The sequence below is a fragment of the Periophthalmus magnuspinnatus genome, chromosome 4, assembly GCF_009829125.3.
Source record: "Periophthalmus magnuspinnatus isolate fPerMag1 chromosome 4, fPerMag1.2.pri, whole genome shotgun sequence".
NCBI classification, from domain to species: Eukaryota; Metazoa; Chordata; class Actinopteri; order Gobiiformes; family Gobiidae; genus Periophthalmus; species Periophthalmus magnuspinnatus.
Genome location: NC_047129.1, coordinates 9,826,185 through 9,846,958, shown reverse-complemented (window position 1 = coordinate 9,846,958; position 20,774 = coordinate 9,826,185). Strand labels below are relative to the sequence as shown.

The window sequence follows — 20,774 nt, the reverse complement described above, 5'->3', positions numbered from 1 at the left end:
AGATGTATGTGTTATCCTAAGATAAGCATTTGTCATATTTATCAGTTATTGTATTAGAATTAGAATAATACAATGGCGTCGTAAACTAAAATGTGTCCATTGCATGCTTGCATCTTTAGGAGGGGATATCCCTCACCTGAGCTTCTTTTTTTCGTAGCTGTTGACGTCTCTCTGACGCATTGTGATGACCCATCGCTTCCTTTTTATTTTTTCAAGGCTGTAATTGGGCTCTATATGTCTCAATTTTTAGGTACAATCATGACTACAGTGTACAGGAAAATGTAAAAAACATGGTTAGGGTTAGGAAATAACAAAGATTGATTTATAATATCAATCATTTAACATTCAAGTGATTTTAAAATCACTTTGATAGTAGAGCTACTCTTCAAACTAAGATATAGACTGACATAACCACCAATTTGTGGGGTATCTAAAGTAAATTCTTGTGTCACGTGACACCTGGGCTTTACTGCTCAGTGGCTGTTTATTGGACATTCGCTGAAAAGCACCGGGACTTCTCGGTTTACGACAGAGTGAGTGCGTGCGTGCGCGTGGGAACGGTAGCAAGATGGCGGCGCTGAAGGAGGAGCAGTGCTACGGACTGTCCTGTGGAAGAGTGAGCAATGGCAGTAATGTCTCTGTCTTTCATGTGAAACTTACTGACAGCGCCCTGAGAGCATTTGAAGGCTACCAGAGTGGCAAGGTAAGCGACCGTGTTCCGATCCGTGACATTTGGGCTTCTTTTGAAGTCTGTCCAGGCAGCTGTGACAGGAGAGTGTGGCAAGTCCTGACTCTCCTGCCTCCACACTGCGATATTCACTTGAAGCACGCCACTGTAGGCTATCTCGTTTGGCTTCTCAAGTGGAGAGTAAAGAAAGCCCAGGCTTGTAAAGTTTGCCAAAAGGCTATCGCAGTGTTTGTTCTCGGTGCCATAAGCTACACCCAGACTCAGTCCAGAGCGATTGCTAAAGCTGTCGCTGATTTGTCAAGCACCGTGCTTCGTCTGGACACTGACCGTCAACAGTTATTTTATGGTCCTGGTTTAAGATTAAAGTCTTCAATTTTAAGTTATTTTAATCACATCTTGTGTCTCAACTTAGTTCTCACATCCTAACGCGAAAAACAAGAATTTGATGCGCGGTTCAGATGTTACTTGTAACTTTGAGTTGTCAATATATCCATCGCCAGCCAAGCTAGCTAAACTAGCTCCACTTTCCCAAACGTCAAGGTATGAGTTCAAATAGGCGAGGCCTGACTTCATTGGCTGTGTATTTTTAGTCCTTATGCGATTTGCAACCTGTTTCTTTGGTTCTGTATCAAATAACAACACAGCCTTATAGATAAAGTAACCAGTAACAGGGTAGATGGATAACTACAATAAATGCACCAACCAACTCTTTCATTACATGCTGTAAATGTAAATAAAATACTAAGTATCTGTTTATTTTATTTTTTTTTCTCTCTTCTCTAATTTCTATGTGGAGTTGTTCTGCAGCTTGCTTTGCTCCTTGTGCAGTGGGCTAGATGTCTGATGATGGCCATCTAATGTTTCAGCTTCTATAAATATTTGACAGGGAAAACCTGGCCGGCCAAGAGGAAAGGGCATTATCTCTGGGCTCAGTGGCTGTGGAGCCGGACAGTGTCTCAGATAAGCCCAAACAGTAAAGCTGACAGGTAATTTTGTGACTTCCAGTAGCTGATTTAGTGACCCTTAAAGCAACATAGGTGTAACCAAATCCCTACACAAACAGTTGTTACTGTGAAGGCATATTGTGACATGCACTGCAGATGGCTAAAATCCTTTCTTTTACCATTTAATTCTCGTCCCTATGTCTTTTAATACAACACTTATGTAAAGAAGAAAGATTAAGACATGGTGTTGTTACTCAAACCTTACAAAAACAGTGCCAATTCTTCTCCCCAAATGTTCCCATTGCCATTTTGTGTAACATAACACATTTATTTTAGTCTGATACACATGTAATCCACATTACTTTCTGAGATTACATTATTTATCTGACACATTTTAAAGAGAAATTTATTTGTATAGTGAAGTTGTCTGGATTTAATTTCCAGTTCTTTTTAGCTTCTTAAAAATGCTGTTTCTTTTGTTGACCAGACCGGCATGTTTACATGTTACAGCAACAGATGGAGACTGGTTAGGACATACATTGAAGTGTCACACCTGACTCTTTGTCTTGGCCCCTCCCCTGACTATACAAAATTGAGATTATTGGCTGTGTGTTGCACTGGAGGCCAGACCAGATCCCTGCATGTGCAGGTAATAGTTGAGCGGCTATGGAGAGGCCTGGTCACTGGATTCAAAGATAACAGTAGTAGACTTGTCCGGCTGCATGGAAATCATCCATGTGATTGCAGCTCAATCACATCAGTCTGTAGCAACCAGTACTAGGCAGTAGGACAACATCAATCTCAAACAACTGCCAGTTAAATGGATGTGCCTAATGGCGCAGTGTTGTAGAATTCCTAAGGGTACATTGTTTTTGTTGTCATGTTGAGTAGTTGGAGATTGTGCTCTTGATGCTCTTCTCAATCACTGATATATGGACAGCACTCTTAATTTTATGCCAAAAATGCATAGTCCTTTTTCTGTAGCAGATGTACAGTGTACTGACACTAATAATTTGTGCTTTTCAAATTGAAAAGAACTGAAAAGCCCTAAACAACAAATTCTGCCTTGTAATATCACCCCATGTTTACCCTGCATGGTGTAGTGTAGAAAGTCATCTAAGGACATTTTGCTATAAGTCTGTGGCTCCCGAAGACGTGACAGTCAGCTGGTCTGTGTTGATATTTGTGAGTAGAGGGTAGGGGCGGGACTTACTGACTGTGGCATCAGACAGGAAGTGACTAAGGCCACTCAATCGTCAGAGCTACTGGTGATTACAGAACTGTGAGGAATGGGCAGTGTCATGCTTCTGATGAATCCTCCATGATGTAAGCAGAGGTGTGGATGTTTGGAAAAGATTGTGCAAATGGTTGAATACCTGAAAGAGTATAAGCTATAACAGAAGAAGGTCCTGCTCCAGTTAGCCCCATGTCACTCACCTCTTTATCCCTGTGTCCTTTTTTACACCATTGTTGCTATAAATAAAGCAAAAGGGTAAAACTAAGAAGCTCAGCTAGAGTTATGACTGCCACGTGTGTTTTTTATTCTTGTTGGTGAAAAAGCAGGACATCTGCCCAGTATCTGACAAAAAGAAATGTATCCGGCATTTTGTAGTAATCGTGAATGCTGAGTTTATCAAACTGTTTTATCTGCAGGGTTTCAAACAGTCTTCATGGATCTTCTGCAAAATGTCTAGTTCATAACAGTACAATTTTAGACTATTCTTTGTATTCTGTATAAGTATTAGTATAGTAGTTGAATTAGGGATTGATTAATGTCTTTTTCTAAGAATTGGAGATGAAAGATATTGAATGGATTGCATCCTAGTTCTGGAGAGATTAGAATGTCATTTATATTGTCTATAGTGAAAATGATTAAAACTATAACGAGAAGAGCTGATTATGAATAAAATGAACTGAAACGTGTAGTATTCTCTTTGAAACAAACAATTTTGTGATTAAATTTATGGTCCATTCCCATTTTAACACATTCTTGATGCTTTGTCTTTGTAAAAATAGTATTGTTATTGAGATCATGCAGAAGTACTCACCCCTACAAAGAATTTGACATAATGAATTGAGTAATTTACTATTACTGTTATTACACTGTGAATATCCCTTTATTGGATCCAGTCTTTGGGAATGGACACACTTTGACAATATAAACTGCTAAATATTTACTACAGCATATTTACCACTGTACTGCACTTGAGTTTGTCTCTGTAAGTTGAACCCCCCCCCCCCCCCCCCCCCCCCTGCTGAGGTCCCCTGTGTATGTGTTTTGGGGGGACTCCCTCTAGGCTGTTGTGGGGATGTAATGGAGATGCAGGGAGAATAAGGCCCGAGCTTGGTCGGCCTATCTTGTGCTTGGGTTATTTAAAGAATGCAGAGTCTCTCTGCTACAGATGACCACTGCTCCTCAGGCCAAATATGACTCTAAATGTCAGTGTGTGTGGGACCATGGTAACCCGGTGTCACTGCACGCAGAGCACGTTGACTCACTCATGTCCTGTTCTGTGTTGCGTAAGCGCTAATGTGCTCTTTGCTCCACAAATATGTGTTTTATGAAAACATATCAAAGACTGCAACATTTAATCTGAATAATTGTGATGACTATTAAAATAATTGTAATTGTTATTTGAACAATACAAACTCATGCCAGAAGACATCCTATTCATCAATAATGGACTTTACTTGTAAATAATCTCTATCTTGAAATCTTCAATTACACCTTATTTCTAATCTTTCATTGGTTAAAATTGTCGTTAAGAAGACTCAATGTACAAGACAGATCATGACATGATATGCTGAAGACATGATTGTTTGACAAGGTGACTAATTAACCACTTAAATAATTAGAAACATTATCTATGCAGATTCTGCTAATGTTTGGTTGGCAGAGGTGGCTACTGTGCTGTATCAGCACTTAAGTTGTACTGTAGAAAAAACACAGTTTTTCAGGTTGTACAAGTTCTGGAGCGCTAGAAGCCAAAAAGGTCAGCAAGCATTACTTGGAAAGCTGTGTGCCATACAGTCTCTGTTTGCATGTTGCACAGAACTTGTACACAATTGTGCACACAGTGCAATGCCTTTTAATTTGTAAAGAATCCACAATTTATTCTCCAATTTCTGATAAATGACTCAAATGGAACAGCTCCTGCAGTATTGTACTGTGTGAATCACAAAGCCTGTGCACATCGGGTTTGGCCGCTCTGTTCAAATCTCTCAGGAATGTCTCTGTTTCACCCTGATAAAACAGCTGAGCTGCTGGACTCTGGCCAAAGTGTTACAGCTCAATTATGGCTCCATAGGCCACATAAACACACCAAATACTTATGAAAAGATAATGTCTGTTATTATCAAATGTGGTATCCATGTACACAAAGTGAGAGAGAGAGAGAGAGAGAGAGAGAGCTTCCGTGGCAGTTTGTGACCTCTGGTGACCCCAGTGCAGGTCGCTCTGTGCTGTGAGCAGAGACTACACCTGCTTCAACAGTACAACAGATACTTAGATTTGTCACATCCAGTTAGAGCACAGCTATGACCAAAAATAATCTCAATTGGTGTTTTGTTTTTTCTCATTGATTCATCTGGAGTTTGTATTTGATTTCATGGTTTGCATGAGAAACAAATGATTAGGACTTTCTACGTGCCTATATAGACTTTTTAAATAAATCTTTAGTCCTATTTATCTCGCAAAATTAAGAATAATCACTACTGGATGGGCTGTCATGCTGTAGACGTTCAATAAAAAACAAGCCAAGCCAAACAAATAATTAATCTGCAAATAATTGGAAATAATCAAATTTTGACTGAAATCTAGTCTTGCGTCAAATATGTTTTCATTTTCTTAAGGAAAATGTGCATGACAATCTCGCAATGCATTTGTCAAAATTTTGTTAACGGCATGTTACAGATGTTATAGCTGTCAGTGGTGGACCAGTTGATTCAGTCTTAAGTTGCCATGTATTCAAATATTTCCAGTTTTGCTGCATTTTGTTTTTGTACTTGTACCTAAAAGAAGCCATCGAAGTCTGGCCGACATAAGTTGAAATCATTCATAATCTGAATTTCACAGTTCAGACGCTGAGGCCCGAGTGTAGCCTCATTTTTTCATTTGAAATGCGGGTAAGTGGAGCACCTTGTCAGAGTGACTCTAAACGCCTGACAGTGCAGCAGCAGTGGCAGTGTGGGGCTTTGAGCTCTGCTATTTCTGTGCCTCTGCTCCAAAACAAAGAGCTCTTTGGCAGCAGGGCCAAGAGTGGGACCTGCACTTCTGTGCCACTGTTATTTGCATTAAGCTGCTCTATGAATAGGTTTGTGGAAAGACAATTGTTCAAGTTTGTAGTGTTTGTAAAGTTCAAAGGTTCTACTTTTTTATAGTAAATATGTTGAAACCTAAGCCTTTTTTCACTGATTCGCTTTGGAGCGGTTTGTTACGGGCTGTGAATGTCTCTGTTTAAAGTGAACCATACCACCCCTGCTGAGGAGTCTGAAGCGGACCCTGGAGGGTACTAGCTCCCAGAGGGGGCCTGCATGGTATGAATTGCTTTAGCTAAGGCATGGCTACACAAGAAATAAGATGATTGGGCAAGAGAGAACGCAGGCTCAAGACTGCAAAAAGCAGATATAAATGCTGACCTGACACCGTATTTCCAGTTATGGCAACTTTATATGTTGAGCCAATATGTGCCACAAAACAAAGCACGAATGCAACAGCTCTTTCCTGTTTTATCAAAGCACGGCACCGGCATATAAAGAAAATGTAAAATTTCCAGTGTGTAATGGAGCCAAACCTACTGCATTACATGAACAGAGGTTAAAACACGGCATAGAGTCGCAGAGAAGTGAAATAAAAGCAGTCGTTTGGTAAATTTTTATATAGCACTTTTCCACCTTTCAAGGCTCTCAAAGCGCTTTATATCAAGGAATCACTCACTCATTCACACACATATTCAGACAGTAGTGTTGCTGCCCAAGGATTTAATGACAGCATTCATCTGTAGGACCTGGATTCGCACCGCCAACCTATGGGTCAGTGACCACTCAACTAATGTCAAGAGTGGGTTTCGAACAGCCAACCTTTGGATCAGTGAACAAATACTGTACCAACTGAGCTACTGTCACCTGTTTATGCCAGCTTCAGCCACATCTCGCAACACCACAAATTAAACTTGTTTTTGTGAATTCCTTAAATCAGGCTTATGATTATGAGTAGAATTCAAATATGGACCCGGAGCCATGCTCAGGGCATGGAAACGTAACTCGGCTGGAGGGAGCTGCACCAAACACAACGGCTCTAAGGTGGCCCCAAGCGAACCGTGCCAATGGAAAAGTGTCTCTAATCTCAAATTCGAATCAACTGCTATCACATTCGAATATCCATAAATTGAGAAATCATAGGTTTTTCCTTGCTGAGAAGGATGGTCTAAAGACGGGGGAGGTTCTGGGACAGTTATCCATTTGCTTGTTTTCTGTTTTCTGATTAATTTGCTTTTCTTTCTTTTTCATTGTTGATTTTTTAACTTTCTGTTGGTTAAGTCAATTCAATGTTCAGGCCTAAGAGGCAACTGCTGTTGTGATTTTGGGCTTTACAAAAATTTATTGAATTGAGTTTTATCTTACAATTTTGACTAATTGAAACATTGAAACATGTTTTGGGTCAAGTATGAGATTGTTTAAGCCTAATTTGGGTTTATTTATGTTTAACTTATTAAAAAAAAAAAAAAAAATATATATATATATATATATATATATATATATATATATATATACACACACACACACGCATATACACTTTCTCAACATACAGAATGGTTATCACAGGTTCTGCGCAGCCATTCTCAAGATTTGGCACTTTTTATGGCGCTTATCTAATTAGCTGGTCCTCAGTGTTGTGATGATTTGACATTTGTCTGACTGACAGTTGATTCTCTTCACTTTATTTGCGGCTCGAGGTGCAACTTAAACAACTTTGTCACCACTTGAGATTTGTGCCCAATGCAAAGACTGTCCACTGCCCCCCATCCCTGTGCCTGGTGTTTCCTCGCTGGGCCTGTCCCTGCAGGAGCTCCTCTGGCCCTAAGGTTAGCCCTGTGGAACATTCTGGGCTCAGGTCCCACAGAATAGTGACATGTCAGCAGCCCATTCAAATGAACAGGCTGAGTGTAGCACTATGTTAGCACTGCTGTGAGTGGTGCAGGGGGAGGGGGAGAGCTAAAAGGGGTGCAGTGTAAAACATTGCAGGGGTAAGCTCCATGAAAGGTATGGTGCTCCTGGATAGGCTGAGACCCCGTTAGTGCATATCAGAAGAATACATGCAGGAAGAGGCCCATTATTCAATTGATTTTGTCAGTTTGCAGATCAGGTCTTTGCTTAAAGAGTTTGACCAGCTATGTCATTGGTTAACTGACTTTACCCACATTTTATGTGGTATGTTTGCATTTGGCAGTTGAAGATGCATAAAATATTTGTACTGAAACTTGATGAAAGTGCCGTGCAGTTAATGTTTGTACAACCCCCAAGCCATTCTAAGTGTAGAGGGTTTGTCTGGTTGGGCATCTGGAGTGAAACTGCAGAATGATGGAAATTAAGATGTCTCACAGTCAATCCCAGAAGAAAGACTTGTATATTTTTGTAATACTCACTTTCACATTACTGTTGAGACAGTGGGTAGAATGTTTCCCCACAAACCTGTAAGTTATCGGTTCAATCCCTGCTCCAACCTCTGCTACTCTGACCCTTGGGCAAGACGCCTCAGGCACCTTGCCTGTATGTTTGGTTAAGGTTCAAGTGCTGTACAATTGTGAATTGGTTTCTACCCTACTACTTGGCATATCTTGGCATATAAAAACAACAATTTGAATGCATAGCATATCTGTTGCAACTACACGGAACTTCAATTCATTTGATTTGTATTTCAAATTTTTTACCTATGTTCGCTCATATCTGCTGTTTTTTAAATGGTGTGTAAGTTCATATTAATTTTCATGTCAAAGCCACTTGATTCTCTCTTGTTCATCTGTCGTCGCACAGTGTGTCTTGTTTTATTTGAGTCATTTGGTCGTCTTAGTAAGAACGCAGAATGGACAGACAGACATCCTGCTCTAGTCCATTTAATAACACAATAATACTGTATGAGTCCAGCTGAGCTGCAGTGGAAAAAGCAGCTCTCTGACTGTATTAAATATGCTCTAGGTTAGCACAGCTCCCGTTTAGCTTGGCAAAGGTTGTGGCGTTGTAGAATTCCCTTTTCAACCCAAAAATTGATTTAAAAGGATCATCATGTCAGGAAACTTCACTTAAGGGTAAACTGATGCGCAAATTTATCCAAGCTTTTTTAACATCTTTGGAAATTATGAACTTGTTTATCACTATTTTATTGTCTTGGTTTTATTGTTTGATACTACACCTGTGACGGCATTTATTGGTTACAGAAATATTAACAACATTGTGTTTTAATGGTGCAAATATATTCCTCTGTTTTGCCAAAGTCAGACCCATCAACAATACAAACTGACAGCACCACGCTGACACTCCTGAGGCATTCACTGTCTCACCCTTTTCTTAGGGCATTATTCTTCCTCTTATGTGAACGCCAGTGCACTCACAAGCACTCGATTCTGTCAATGTCTAAGACATTATTAAATTTATGCTACAATAATGGCTGTTCTCTCTTACAGGTGCTGTCATTGCGACCATTGATCAGATTTAATGGAAACCAAGGGGTAAGATGACAATTCATTCACTTCCTCTTACTGCTTATGTCCTGGATTAACACTTTTTGCTTTAGTACTTCCTGTGAACATACCTCAGCTAGACAGCTGTTTATCTGCATCTATCTAGATTGTGTTTGTACTGTAAATCACTGTAGAATTTCATACACTATTTGATAATAGTTGGCACAAACATAAGATAAAGGTAAAGGGCGGTATGATGCTATACACTGGAATTGTGATGGGATCCTGTCATGTGCAAGTTTACAGAGATTTGTACATTGTGATTGAATGCTGTTCTGTTTAATGCTGCTCTATGCTAAAACACTGTCTCTCACACACACACACACACACACGCACACACTCACACACACTCTCTCTCTCGCTCTCTCTCTACCCATTCCTCCTGTTGGTCAGCCTTTGCCATGCTCTAATTGAATGATTGAATGCCAGATTTAAACAATTGCAACGAAGTGTGAACTCTCACTAAAGGCCAAATTAAGTTTTAGAAATCTTATTTTTTTCAAGGCATAAAGTTGCCAAGTAAGAATCGAAAGAATAAGCTAGCCTTTAAAAAAAAAAAAAAAAAAAAAAAAAGCAGAAGTTTTTGCTCCCCCCCACCCCCACATCTATTCTCTTGCATCATTGAACAGCCTTCTCCAAAACACTCCTGTCTTTCCTATTTTAGTTCATTTGATCATAGTATTGTTCTATCTTTTTAGATTGGCATAGATGCTATAGAAAATCTGCCACTTTCCTTTTTTTTTCATGGTGTGTGAACATAGGCTGCATATCTCTGGGCTTAGATACAACAGCTTAAACTTGACTTGTTCAAAGAATTATAACAGTTTCCCACAGGCTGCACAAGCGTCGGCCTGCCCCTGGATAACTAGACAGGCATGCATTGGTAATGAATGCACCTCAGAAAGTTGATTATAGAAGCAGCTTCAGGGACCTCGTCACGAAACCTCCTACAGTTGTACCAGAGGAGGACAAAATCTTGCACTGTGAACAAACAGTGCACCTGATGAAATGGTCGTGTAACGCACCAGACGCATGTTGTTGTTGATTTCAGAAAGGAAGCACAAGTGTGAAAATGGCTAATTTCTGTAACCGATAGCTCAGCAGCACACATTATAAAAAAAATCACCATTCATTCCTCTTCATTCATGTGTGCGGCTACAAACTTGAAACGACATGAAAGAAACACATGACTTTATCTCAAATTTGGCCAAAACTGTTCTAACCTGCTTAATTACTGTGTATAGCCTTTGACGCAGGAGCCCCTATTCAGCTCCATGGCCTGAATAGTGTGTTGGCACAAGTGGCTCTGTGTGACACTGATGTTCAGAGCAGCTCTCTGCATTTATTCAAGCAAAAGAGTAAGGAGAGGAGGCAGAAGATCATGTTATTGTATGTAGTGTGTATTATCTCCAGCTAATATTTTAATATTTCTTTTTAGGCTCAATAGTTGTATCACAGTTGAAAATATGAATTATTTGACACTGCTCAGTGTGGTACATATAATGTAACACTAAAATAAATTGACCTTTGCTTTTTTTGAAGAGATTCTTTGGTTCACATTGTAAAAAATCACCCAGAACTGACATCCTGATGGCTGTCTGTATAACACTTTTTTTTCTGTTGGGCTGCACACATGTTTACAGAAACTTGATGGAGATGGTCCTCCTCTAACACAAGCCATGTGAATGCACACATTGTTTGGTGGATGAGACCTGCAGAATGAGTCGATGAGACAAGAACAAGAAGTGCTTGTGTCTATGTAAAAGGATAATTACTTTGGAGAGCTGTGGTGCCCACTGTATCCTTTTATTTCAACACATGTTAAGATTCTGTGATATTTTGATGATTGATTAATCAAAATGTAGTAATGAATAAACACATCCCTATCACTACCAAAGACTACTTATTTAATTGTCACAGCTCTTAAAAGCAAATTGTGTACAAATGCGTCAATGGGATAACCACTGGTTTAAATCATTTATCTCGTGCATTTGAGGCTAACATGAACCAAAATGATTTGGATGCATCTCAATGTTGAATCATCTAGAAAGTAGGGATGGGATGATATTGAAATTTAGACTCAAGATTATTTTGACCAAAATAATCACAATTAACGATATTATCATTGCCTTGTTGGTCATGTTTTTCAAAGCCATAATAATTCCACGCATTAGACTTCACCTTGAGTGGTGGTGGATAAATGTGTGGTGTCATCCGGATGCAGATCCACTGTCTGTCCACTAGCCATAAGCCATAGGCACAGAAGCTAACAAGTTTCATTACTATGACAGAGGCCCCCCTTGTGGGCGAACACCAGAACTAACATCTAAACATTCTATTGAAGCCGGAAACATGAGGCAGTATGGTGCCATAAAAGCAATTATAATGTGCGATGATCACGATTATTAAAATGCCACAAACGATTAATTACAGACCATCCCTAGTATAAATTATGAAACTTGACCCTAATCCAATGGTGATCTAGCTGTAGATTCCCGCTGCCATGTTTAAATAGCTCAGAATAGTCTATATTTCTCAGTAGGTTAAACTTAATTTTAATGTAATACTGCTTAGTCACTCTGTGAAAAGTGAATTCAATATTGCAGCATTTCACAGACAGTAGATGTTTCTTTCTATGGTCATTATTGAGATTGTGCAGACTGCAGACCTACTTTCTAGTTAAATTGTCTTAATATTTTTATCAATATATCATCTCAGAAAGTAATTGTCATTTAAACTTCCAGGACCAACATTGAACCTAAACAGAAATAAAAAATGAGGCTGTGGACATTTTAACAAGATTAAGATTCTTACATTTAGCGTGTGTTGGAAGATTAGGCTCCACCATTTGGTGTGGAGGAGCCTCCTCATGAGTCACTCCCAGAGCTGTGCATCTCCGGCAGCTCCTTTGTCCCTCTGCAGCTTATGCACACAACCAGACCCTCAGTTTCCACACAAACATGGAGCTAATCAGACAAATATGTTCTTCAAAAAACAGACACACGCTTGCATATTCAAGATGCTAAGGGACTGAATACATTATGTGCTGGGAAAAGGCTTGGTGACAGTTGGTAAAAGATAACTGTAACGCAACAATCTTTATATAGTACAGAAGGTCTTTTTTCATTTCCTTTTAACTGTTTATTCTTTGTATAACTATTAACAAAATAAGCATTAAAGCAGTGTCAGACATTTTGTCAACTTTTATTTATTAATTTTTTTATAGATTTTATATGTATATGTGTGTGTTGTTCCCCAAGTTTTTTAATGGATAAAAACCTCTTTTCTTGCTAGAATATTTTGGATCAGCCCCTTCTTTAGCCTCTTAAGTTCTATTTCTAAATCCAAATGGTCAAAACCTTAAATCTAATATCCACAACCTACCCAGAACTTGGATGGAACCCTATAAACTAATGGTGAAGATGAGTTGTTCATTTTATATTGAATTCATAACCTTTGTTATAAATTTAAGTAATTGTGTTGAAAGTGGTCAAAGAGAGAGCTCAAGAGCCACTTGCATTAAGAGACTTTGACTAAAGCTTCCTGATTGGTCGTCCAGTTTTCCTTTGTTACATTTGTTCTAGTTTATACAGTTTTATGTCCCATACACGTAACACCTCTTTTTCGTGTCTGAAGTAGATCTGGACAGGAGCAAGTATACACCACATTTTTATGTCCAAAGTACCACCAATGTCCTGCACAGCGTTTTACTTCCCATAGACAGATGCTGCCTTTCAGCCTGAAAACACAAAAGCAGAATATATAATTGAAGTAAATTTATAGTTTGGACATTCCGGGATGCAGTGTCTGTCTGTTTATAGAAGAATAGTGACTGTATGATGGTGGTTTGTGGTTTGTGGAGGTTGGCAGTGCTGAGGGATTGTGGCTACCTTCTGATACTCTTCCAAAAGACACACCTGGTTAAACTGCATGCATACCTTCTCTGATGAGCAAATTCAAAATGTAGAAGTTCACTTTTTTACAATGCTCGAAACATTGTTTTTATATGCAACACGATATTCCTAAATCACATTACAGGAATGTTACTGGATGTCTATTAATTTTCTAGCTAAAGTTTTTTTTTTGTATGTGTGTTTTTGTCAACAGAAAATCTCAATACCAAGATCAGAAACCTCTAGTGAAGCACAAACGTTTACTTTTTACCTGTCTCACGTGGGCAGAGATAATCCCCAGGGCAGCTTCGACTGCATTCAGCAGTACATCACCAGGTAAAGGGCTTCTCAGAACTCTGAGCTGTGCTAGTTTTTCAAGCTGAAGATTAAAGCTTCAGATAAAAATGAACTCATAAAAAATAATTATGTTATGTCTTTGCTTAGAATTCTCAGTAATTCACAAATGTTCTAGGTTATTGAAAATATAGGATTTTACTCTGTTGATTACAATTTGCACATGAAATGTATGTAAAAGTGTAAATGGAAAAACAAATGCCACTGTGGAAGTGAGGGAAGCAACAAAACAGGAACAATAGTCTTGTACTTCCTTCAAAGAGTTGAAAAATATTTTGACAGACATTTAAGCGTGGTGCTCTTGAAACAAATTTCTTAATTCACTCCACATTCCCTAAGTATTCAGTTCCACTTCACTTAAAAACACACACTAATGGTCTGTAATTGTACATGTCTAAAACACATGCGATAAATGGCTGCCATCTCTTTTACCAGTGAAGGGAGCATTCAGCTAGACTGTTTGGGTGGGATACAGGACAAAATCACGGTATGTGCCACCGACGATTCCTACCAGAAGGCCAGAGAAAGTATGGCCCAGGTGGAGGAGGAGACTCGCAGCAGAAGTGCCATTGTCATCAAGCCTGGGGGGAGATATGTGGGTAAGTGGACATCTTTGTTTGCAAATGTTGACTTTTTTTCCCCAAATCTTTACATACAATTTTAAAGGAATCACACCACTTCATTTCAAAGACAATGTTGTAATTTTGCTTCTTTGTCAATATGGTCTGCTTTGAACTTAAAACTCATTTGGGTGTGTAGCTGGGTAGCAATAGGCAAAGGCACTGGCAGAATCAGACCGTCAACAATTAATTCATTTTGACACTTCATTGTAAAAGCATATCAGATATGTAATTTCTCCACATAATAAACCAAAACAACAACTGTCTTTTCACAAATTAAAATTAAATATTTGCTTTTTTTTCCTTTGTGATTAAGATGGAAACGAGTGTCTAAAATGTGGATAACCCAGAGACCTTGTAGCAGTTACTGATATACAATTTTAGTTAAATTGTTTGAATATTGTTAAATGGTTTAACATTACGTTTTCTGTCTCAAAGGTAAGAAAGTTCAGATCCGGAAACCGGCTCCTGGTCTTTCTGACATTGCTCCTTCACGGAGAACCTCTCGACCTGTGATCATCTCCAGTGGAAATGTGAAGAAGGTCACAACGCAGCACCGACCTTTGCGGGAGCGGCTCGTTCACTTCTTGGCTCTTAAGCCTTACAAGAAGCCAGAGTTAATATTGAGATTGCAAAAAGACGGTCTCTCGCAATCAGACAAGGAGTCTCTGGATAGCCACCTGCAACAGGTTTATAAGCGTTTACACTTGCACAGACAGTTGAGCTTTAAGTCGCTAACTTGTCCACTGTATTTGTTTACCATTTTGTAGGTGGCTAATCTGAATGTGAAGGACAACACCTTCACATTAAAGGACTTTATTTATAAAGAAATTCAGAAGGACTGGCCCGGTTACACAGAAGGAGACCAACAGCTTCTGAAGAGAATCCTCTTTAGGTATTTGCATTTCAATGTCTCACTATCTTGGTTGTTGTTGTAGAACAAGCCTGGTGCTCTAATAGTGGAGGATGTCCCTAAGGACATGGCAATGTTGTATTTTTCTAGTCTTGATATTATGAAACTCTTGACTGTTTAAACATGGCTTTGCAAACACTGTAGAAACCATTCACCTACAAAACAGCACTGTGCTGAAGTCCCCTATTTGTTGACAGCAGGAAATGCTGGGCTTCTTTCCAGTTGAAAATGTTGTTTTCTAAGCCCTTAAATAAAAAAAAAGTCAAGACTGCTTTTCTTCAGTGTTTATCAGACTAAAATCTAAATATTATAAAGACAATATTTTTTAGGGGATTGAACCATTTATGGTTCAATGATCATATATCCCAGGGTAATATTTAAGTATTATTTCCAATGCATCTCAAAAGTGCTCCACGCTTGTACATTTTTCTTGCTGGTTTGTGTGCTGTTTTCTGTACTTTGAACTTTTGGTCAGTTTATCAGCTCACAGGCTCAAACCACCTACTTAATACCACCTCCCCCTTTGCAGCTCCTCCATACTTTTAGAGCTAATGCAGTCAGTCACGCAGAGTAGCACAGCAACACTGTGGAACGCTCATGATGCAACAGTGTTCCAGCACATGCTGATCTGTTTGTGAGGTGGCACCAGTCCAAGGTTCAGCTCACACTGCCATCTCATGTCTGGAGCTTGGTCCTGCTCCTCTCCAACTTCTTGACACAGACGCACAGCTCTACGCAGCAGGGTGGGGTTGTGATGAGACATGGTGTAGCCAACTGCCCTCTACTGATAATGACATCAGCTGTGACAACAACTGAGCTCACAGTGCAGGGGATCCTAATAAATCTATTATGATCTGTTACATGCCTGAATGTTTTTTGATGAAACAATCCAAAGTGAGCTGTATTGTTTGTCATTTTAGTTTTCCTCATTCATTGCATAGCACGGTACTTGACATGAAACCATGGCAAACCATGGTAAATGTGAAACTTTAATCTCTTGCCATCAGCATGACTTTAGTAAAATAATACTGATAATTATACTTTTGAATAAATGTATAGAAATCAATGTGTTTTGACCTGTTTTAGGAAGCAGACGCAGCCCCTGCCACCGGAGAGCCCACCCAAAGAGCAGCCCAGTAGTTCACCGTCTCAGGTGAGTTACCTGGTTCTTGATTCACAGTGTATCATTGCATGTATAATTTTCCCACTAGAGCACTTCTGCAAGTGTTTGGTAGTTGGTCAGTGCTCTGGTGTTTTTATGATTACCCTCAAATGCCCTTATATATTTTATCATATAAAGCCCCATCCATGCTCCACTTGAGTCCCTCATTGCTCCACTGCCCTGTGTGGAGGTGAGCTGCAGAGCGTATCCAGTGTAATGCCAGGGTTATACTTTAATTTTCTTCATGTTCTTGTATTTGCTCACAAAGAATTTCCCCTCCCAGAAACGACCAGCTGCTGACTTCATTGACCCCCTAGTCAACAAAAAGCCTAGAATATCACACCTCGCCAACAAGGCTGCAACAGCCCCTGTGAATGGTCGACTGGGCTCATCCAATGGGAAAGCAGAAGTCCAGTCTGTGTCTGTTTCTTTGTCGGACTCTGGTGTAACGTCCAGCACCCAGCCCCTGCCAGCGCTGGACATCCCTCGCCCATTTGAAGCACTTTCGGATGTCAGTAACGACTCCAGCCATAACGGCCGTGATTGTGACTCTCATGAAAGCGCCGAGAGACTGTGTCCTGCACCTTCCCACTCCTTGGGCCCAGTAGCGATGTCCACCCCCAGCATCAGCACGTCTTCCCCTGGACACAACGTCCTGAATGTGGCTCGGGACCAGAGTCCTACCTCCTTAGTCAACAAGTCAAAAAAGAAGTCCAAAAAACATAAAGATAAAGACAAGACCAAAGACCGAGAAAGGGCAAAAGAAAAGACTCAAGAAAAGGAGAAGCAGAGGAAAGTTTATGAGGAACGAGAGCCTGAGCCCAGACCATGTGAGGCGAGTCCTGACACCCTGAAGAGCAACAGTATTCCACACAGAAGCACAGGTGAGCCTGTTTTTTTCAGTGGTATCAGAAACATTGCAAGGACAGTGCTTTTTCCAATGTCCAGTTGTAATATTGACTAGATCAGGCATACCCAAAGTCCGGCCCAGGGGCCAATTGTGGCCCGTGTACAAATTTCCACTGGCCCGTAGCTTCTCACTAACTTTTATTGTCAACTGGATAAGGACAGGTTTAAAGAAATTCAAACTTTTGCTAAGAAAATGCTGAGTTTGTTTGTTGACATTCTCGGTCATGAACTTTAATAAGAACCTTGAGAGGACAAAACTAACTGACTGTCACCTGCGAGACATTTTGCGTGATGTTTTGTGCATCAAAACCACAGTCTTTGAGCCAGACCCGGCCTATTTTCCACAGTCAGATCTCAGTTTCACCCTTCGCATTGGTGCAGGCAAGTTATTTGTTGCTTTCTGAGGTGAATAAATTCTAAAATCGTATTTATTTATCTAAAATTTATTTTATTGTGATTATCAAAACCAGTTTAACTTTTTTTTTTTTTTTTTTGCTTTTTATTGCAAATGACTTTCACCTTTCAAATACAAAATGAATGATACACAGATTATAAATATGAAGGGTGAACATTTAATTTGCATTTAATATTAATAGTTCAAAGAATGATCAGGCCACTGGTTGGGCCCCACACATTTTCACCTCACCAAATCTGGCCCTCTGGGGGTATCTGGAGACCCCTGCTGTTGAGTTTTGGATCTACAGAGTGGATGATAAATCTACTAAATGCAATGCTGGTGTGATATGTTTTTTTGGTTTAATCTTATTTCCATTATTTTTCCAGATATTAATGGAATGTGCAACATTACCAGTATTCCGTTGTCAACCCCTGAAGTGGCTGACTATTTATTGTAAGTAATGTGATGTATATTGTAACTATGTGCTTTTTTTTTTTTTTTTTTTTTTATTTACAATTTTTTTCGTTCTTACTTTAGGAAGTATACAGTGATTGGCACTCCCGAACAGCGCCAAAAGTATAAAAATGATTTCAATGCAGAATACACAGAGTACAGGGGCCTGCATGCTCGGATAGAGGGCATCACACGGCAGTTCACAGTGCTGGACAATGAGCTGAAACAGCTCCAGCAAGGCACAGACAAGTACAAGGTGCATTTCCTTTGTTATACACAAATGAAATACTTAACATCATGCATGTATCATACAACAGTCCTTACTATTTTTGCAGACAATCCATAATCAGATTCTTCAAGAGTATCATAAAATCAAAAAGGTAAGCCTACACATAAAACTACATTAGTCTGTTTAAAGTCTATAACTATAATAAGGGAAACTGTTCAATTTTTTTTCAGACTAATCCCAACTATAGTCAAGAGAAGAACCGCTGTGAATATCTACACAACAAACTGGCACATATTAAGAAACTTATTGCCGAATATGATCAACAGCAACTTTAAGAGTTTCTACATGGATTCTGTTTTCCTTTGAAAATCCTCTCATGAGAGACGCCATGAAGGGAATGTGGCCTCATCAGGGCTGAAGGCTCTTGTGGGCAATAAACTGGACACCTTCATCTTTTTTTTTGTTCTCTTTTGATGGATCATCTGGCTGTAATGGTCAGACCCATCAGGTAGTTACAATGCATCCCAGCCTGCATTTAGTGCACAGTGGTAAAGGATTCAAACCTACACAATTTTTGTGAAGTATACAATCTTTAAAACTGGAGAGAATGAGACGCTTTTTGAAATTGAAAGATTGTGCACCAAAATCAACTTTTGAGTTTATAAAATATAATGAAACATCAGTTAAACAAATGGTTGTGATGTATGTAATGAATTAATTTCTCTGGTTCCACTATTTATTTTGACTTATTTGGGGGGTGAGTCTGCTCCACACTCCTCAGTATCAGTACTTAAAAACTGTCTGTGCTTTCCCTCTCATCTTGAATGTCAGCCAGTATTTTTCTCAGAAGCTGCCTTGTCCATGGAATTGTCATTGTATTGGCATTCTTTTTTCTCTTTTAAAGAGGGACAGAAATTACTGTTGATTTAATCAAATCCTTGCTTTAAATGCACACAGCAAGAAGAAGGCCTGTGTGCTTGGCCTTTTTTCTCAATTATGTGCAGATGTCTTAATGAGGGACGTTTCCATTTACTGAGCTTTAAACTGACCACCTAATTTTAACAAGCTGTACTTGTTCTTTGGTCACATTCGAACAGTGGTAGTTAGTTAAGGTTCATCATTTTGGTTCAAGGCAAGATGCTATAATAAATACTTAGCTCTTAATTTCACCCTTCTGGTTTAGTTTGTTGTAGCTTTTGTAGCAATCTTTATTCCACGTTTTCTGACATAATCATTTCTGTGTTTCCATTTATTTCATAATACAAATAATTATTTTAATTAAAAAAAAAAAACTAAACATCTTTAGATTATTATTTTAGGAACTATAGTTTTCAGATATCTGTGTTGATTCTGCTGAAATCATTCTAATTATAGTTTCAGATGTAAACCCACTATTGTCTGTTGGGACGACTGTTAAGATGAAGCCATCACAATGGTTGGACTGCTCCTTAAGGTCTCAGAGGAACTGCCGGCCAATTTTGCCTTTCCAGATGTGACAAAGAGGACATACAAAGTATTGCTTTTTCTAAAGCTCTTTCCAAACAGCCTAGTGACAGAAATGCTATAGAAAATGGGGCTGGTTTAGTCAGTGCTACATTTTGTGTGAATATAAAGATCAGCACCTTATCTTGCTGTTACCTGGGGTTTCTTTGTCCATCAGGGTGCATGCATAATGACCTATGTTACAAAGAACAATCTTTGAATTGTGACATTGACGGTGCAGAGATTAGAAACTGAATTGGCATGCAAGACATAGCTTTGACCAGCATGTATACTACCAAAGTGTTACGTGAACACTGTGCTCTACCAAATGGAAAAGGAAACATCTGTGTTTGATTAAAAACTGTGGAAATCTTAATTCCTTTTTAGTCCCATGTTCGTGAAAGTCTCCTATGCTTTAGATTAGATGGGTATTTTATATTCTAGGGTACTGGAAGGTTAGGACATATGAGACACTACATCAATCCCCTGTCCAGTGGTGGCAGGTTTGAGGAACAGCACACACAGCTGCAACTCTCAACAAGAAAAGTTGCATCGAAATAGGCCTATATTTTCTGAAAACATTTTTGTACACATCTATTGTTGTCAAGCTCCATTGTGAATGAGGTTTTTTTTTTTCTTTATTGGGATGTTATATCAATATGCCAGCACAGAAAAACTGTATGAGCTGATTGTGCCAAAATGACCTGTTGTATAGGTTTTTCATTTCTCTACATACAAGCTGCTGTAAAGAATGAATAAAGTAGGCTTTGGAAAGAAGAAATCCAGGTGTAAGCCCAAAAGCATGCTTTCTCTGTCAACACCTTTAAGGGACTGGGACATGATATTTGTTTCAATAAAACATTTTTTCCTTTCATGTTGTTTTTTGCATCACTAAGCTGAAGAAGTAGTTCAGCATTCCCCCTGGTGGTGGCAGCAGATCTAAATAATCATTTCCAAACTCTTGGGCAAACCCGTGATACTAATCAGTTCATTT

The 20,774-nt window shown here is 39.2% G+C and overlaps 1 protein-coding gene across 1 annotated transcript; it reads left to right on the top strand.

The window, feature by feature from the left end:
- Positions 1-473: 473 nt before the first annotated feature.
- ell (elongation factor RNA polymerase II) lies at positions 474-20,651 on the top strand. The gene is made up of 12 exons (XM_033992020.2): positions 474-703; positions 9,312-9,356; positions 13,476-13,597; positions 14,051-14,214; positions 14,674-14,924; positions 15,006-15,130; positions 16,235-16,301; positions 16,594-17,194; positions 18,003-18,069; positions 18,154-18,325; positions 18,405-18,449; positions 18,529-20,651. Exons 1-12 carry the CDS (start codon positions 569-571, stop codon positions 18,631-18,633), a joined length of 1,899 nt encoding a protein of 632 aa, XP_033847911.1. The 5' UTR covers positions 474-568; the 3' UTR covers positions 18,634-20,651.
- The last annotated feature ends 123 nt before the right edge of the window (positions 20,652-20,774 follow it).

Bases quoted from the DNA above. Each gene is read 5' to 3' on its own strand.
- ell (XM_033992020.2), top strand. From the start codon at position 569: ATGGCGGCGCTGAAGGAGGAGCAGTGCTACGGACTGTCCTGTGGAAGA. The intron at 704-9,311 runs GTAAGCGACCGT...TCTCTCTTACAG, and splicing joins AAGGCTACCAGAGTGGCAAG to GTGCTGTCATTGCGACCATT. The intron at 14,215-14,673 runs GTAAGTGGACAT...TCTGTCTCAAAG, and splicing joins GCCTGGGGGGAGATATGTGG to GTAAGAAAGTTCAGATCCGG.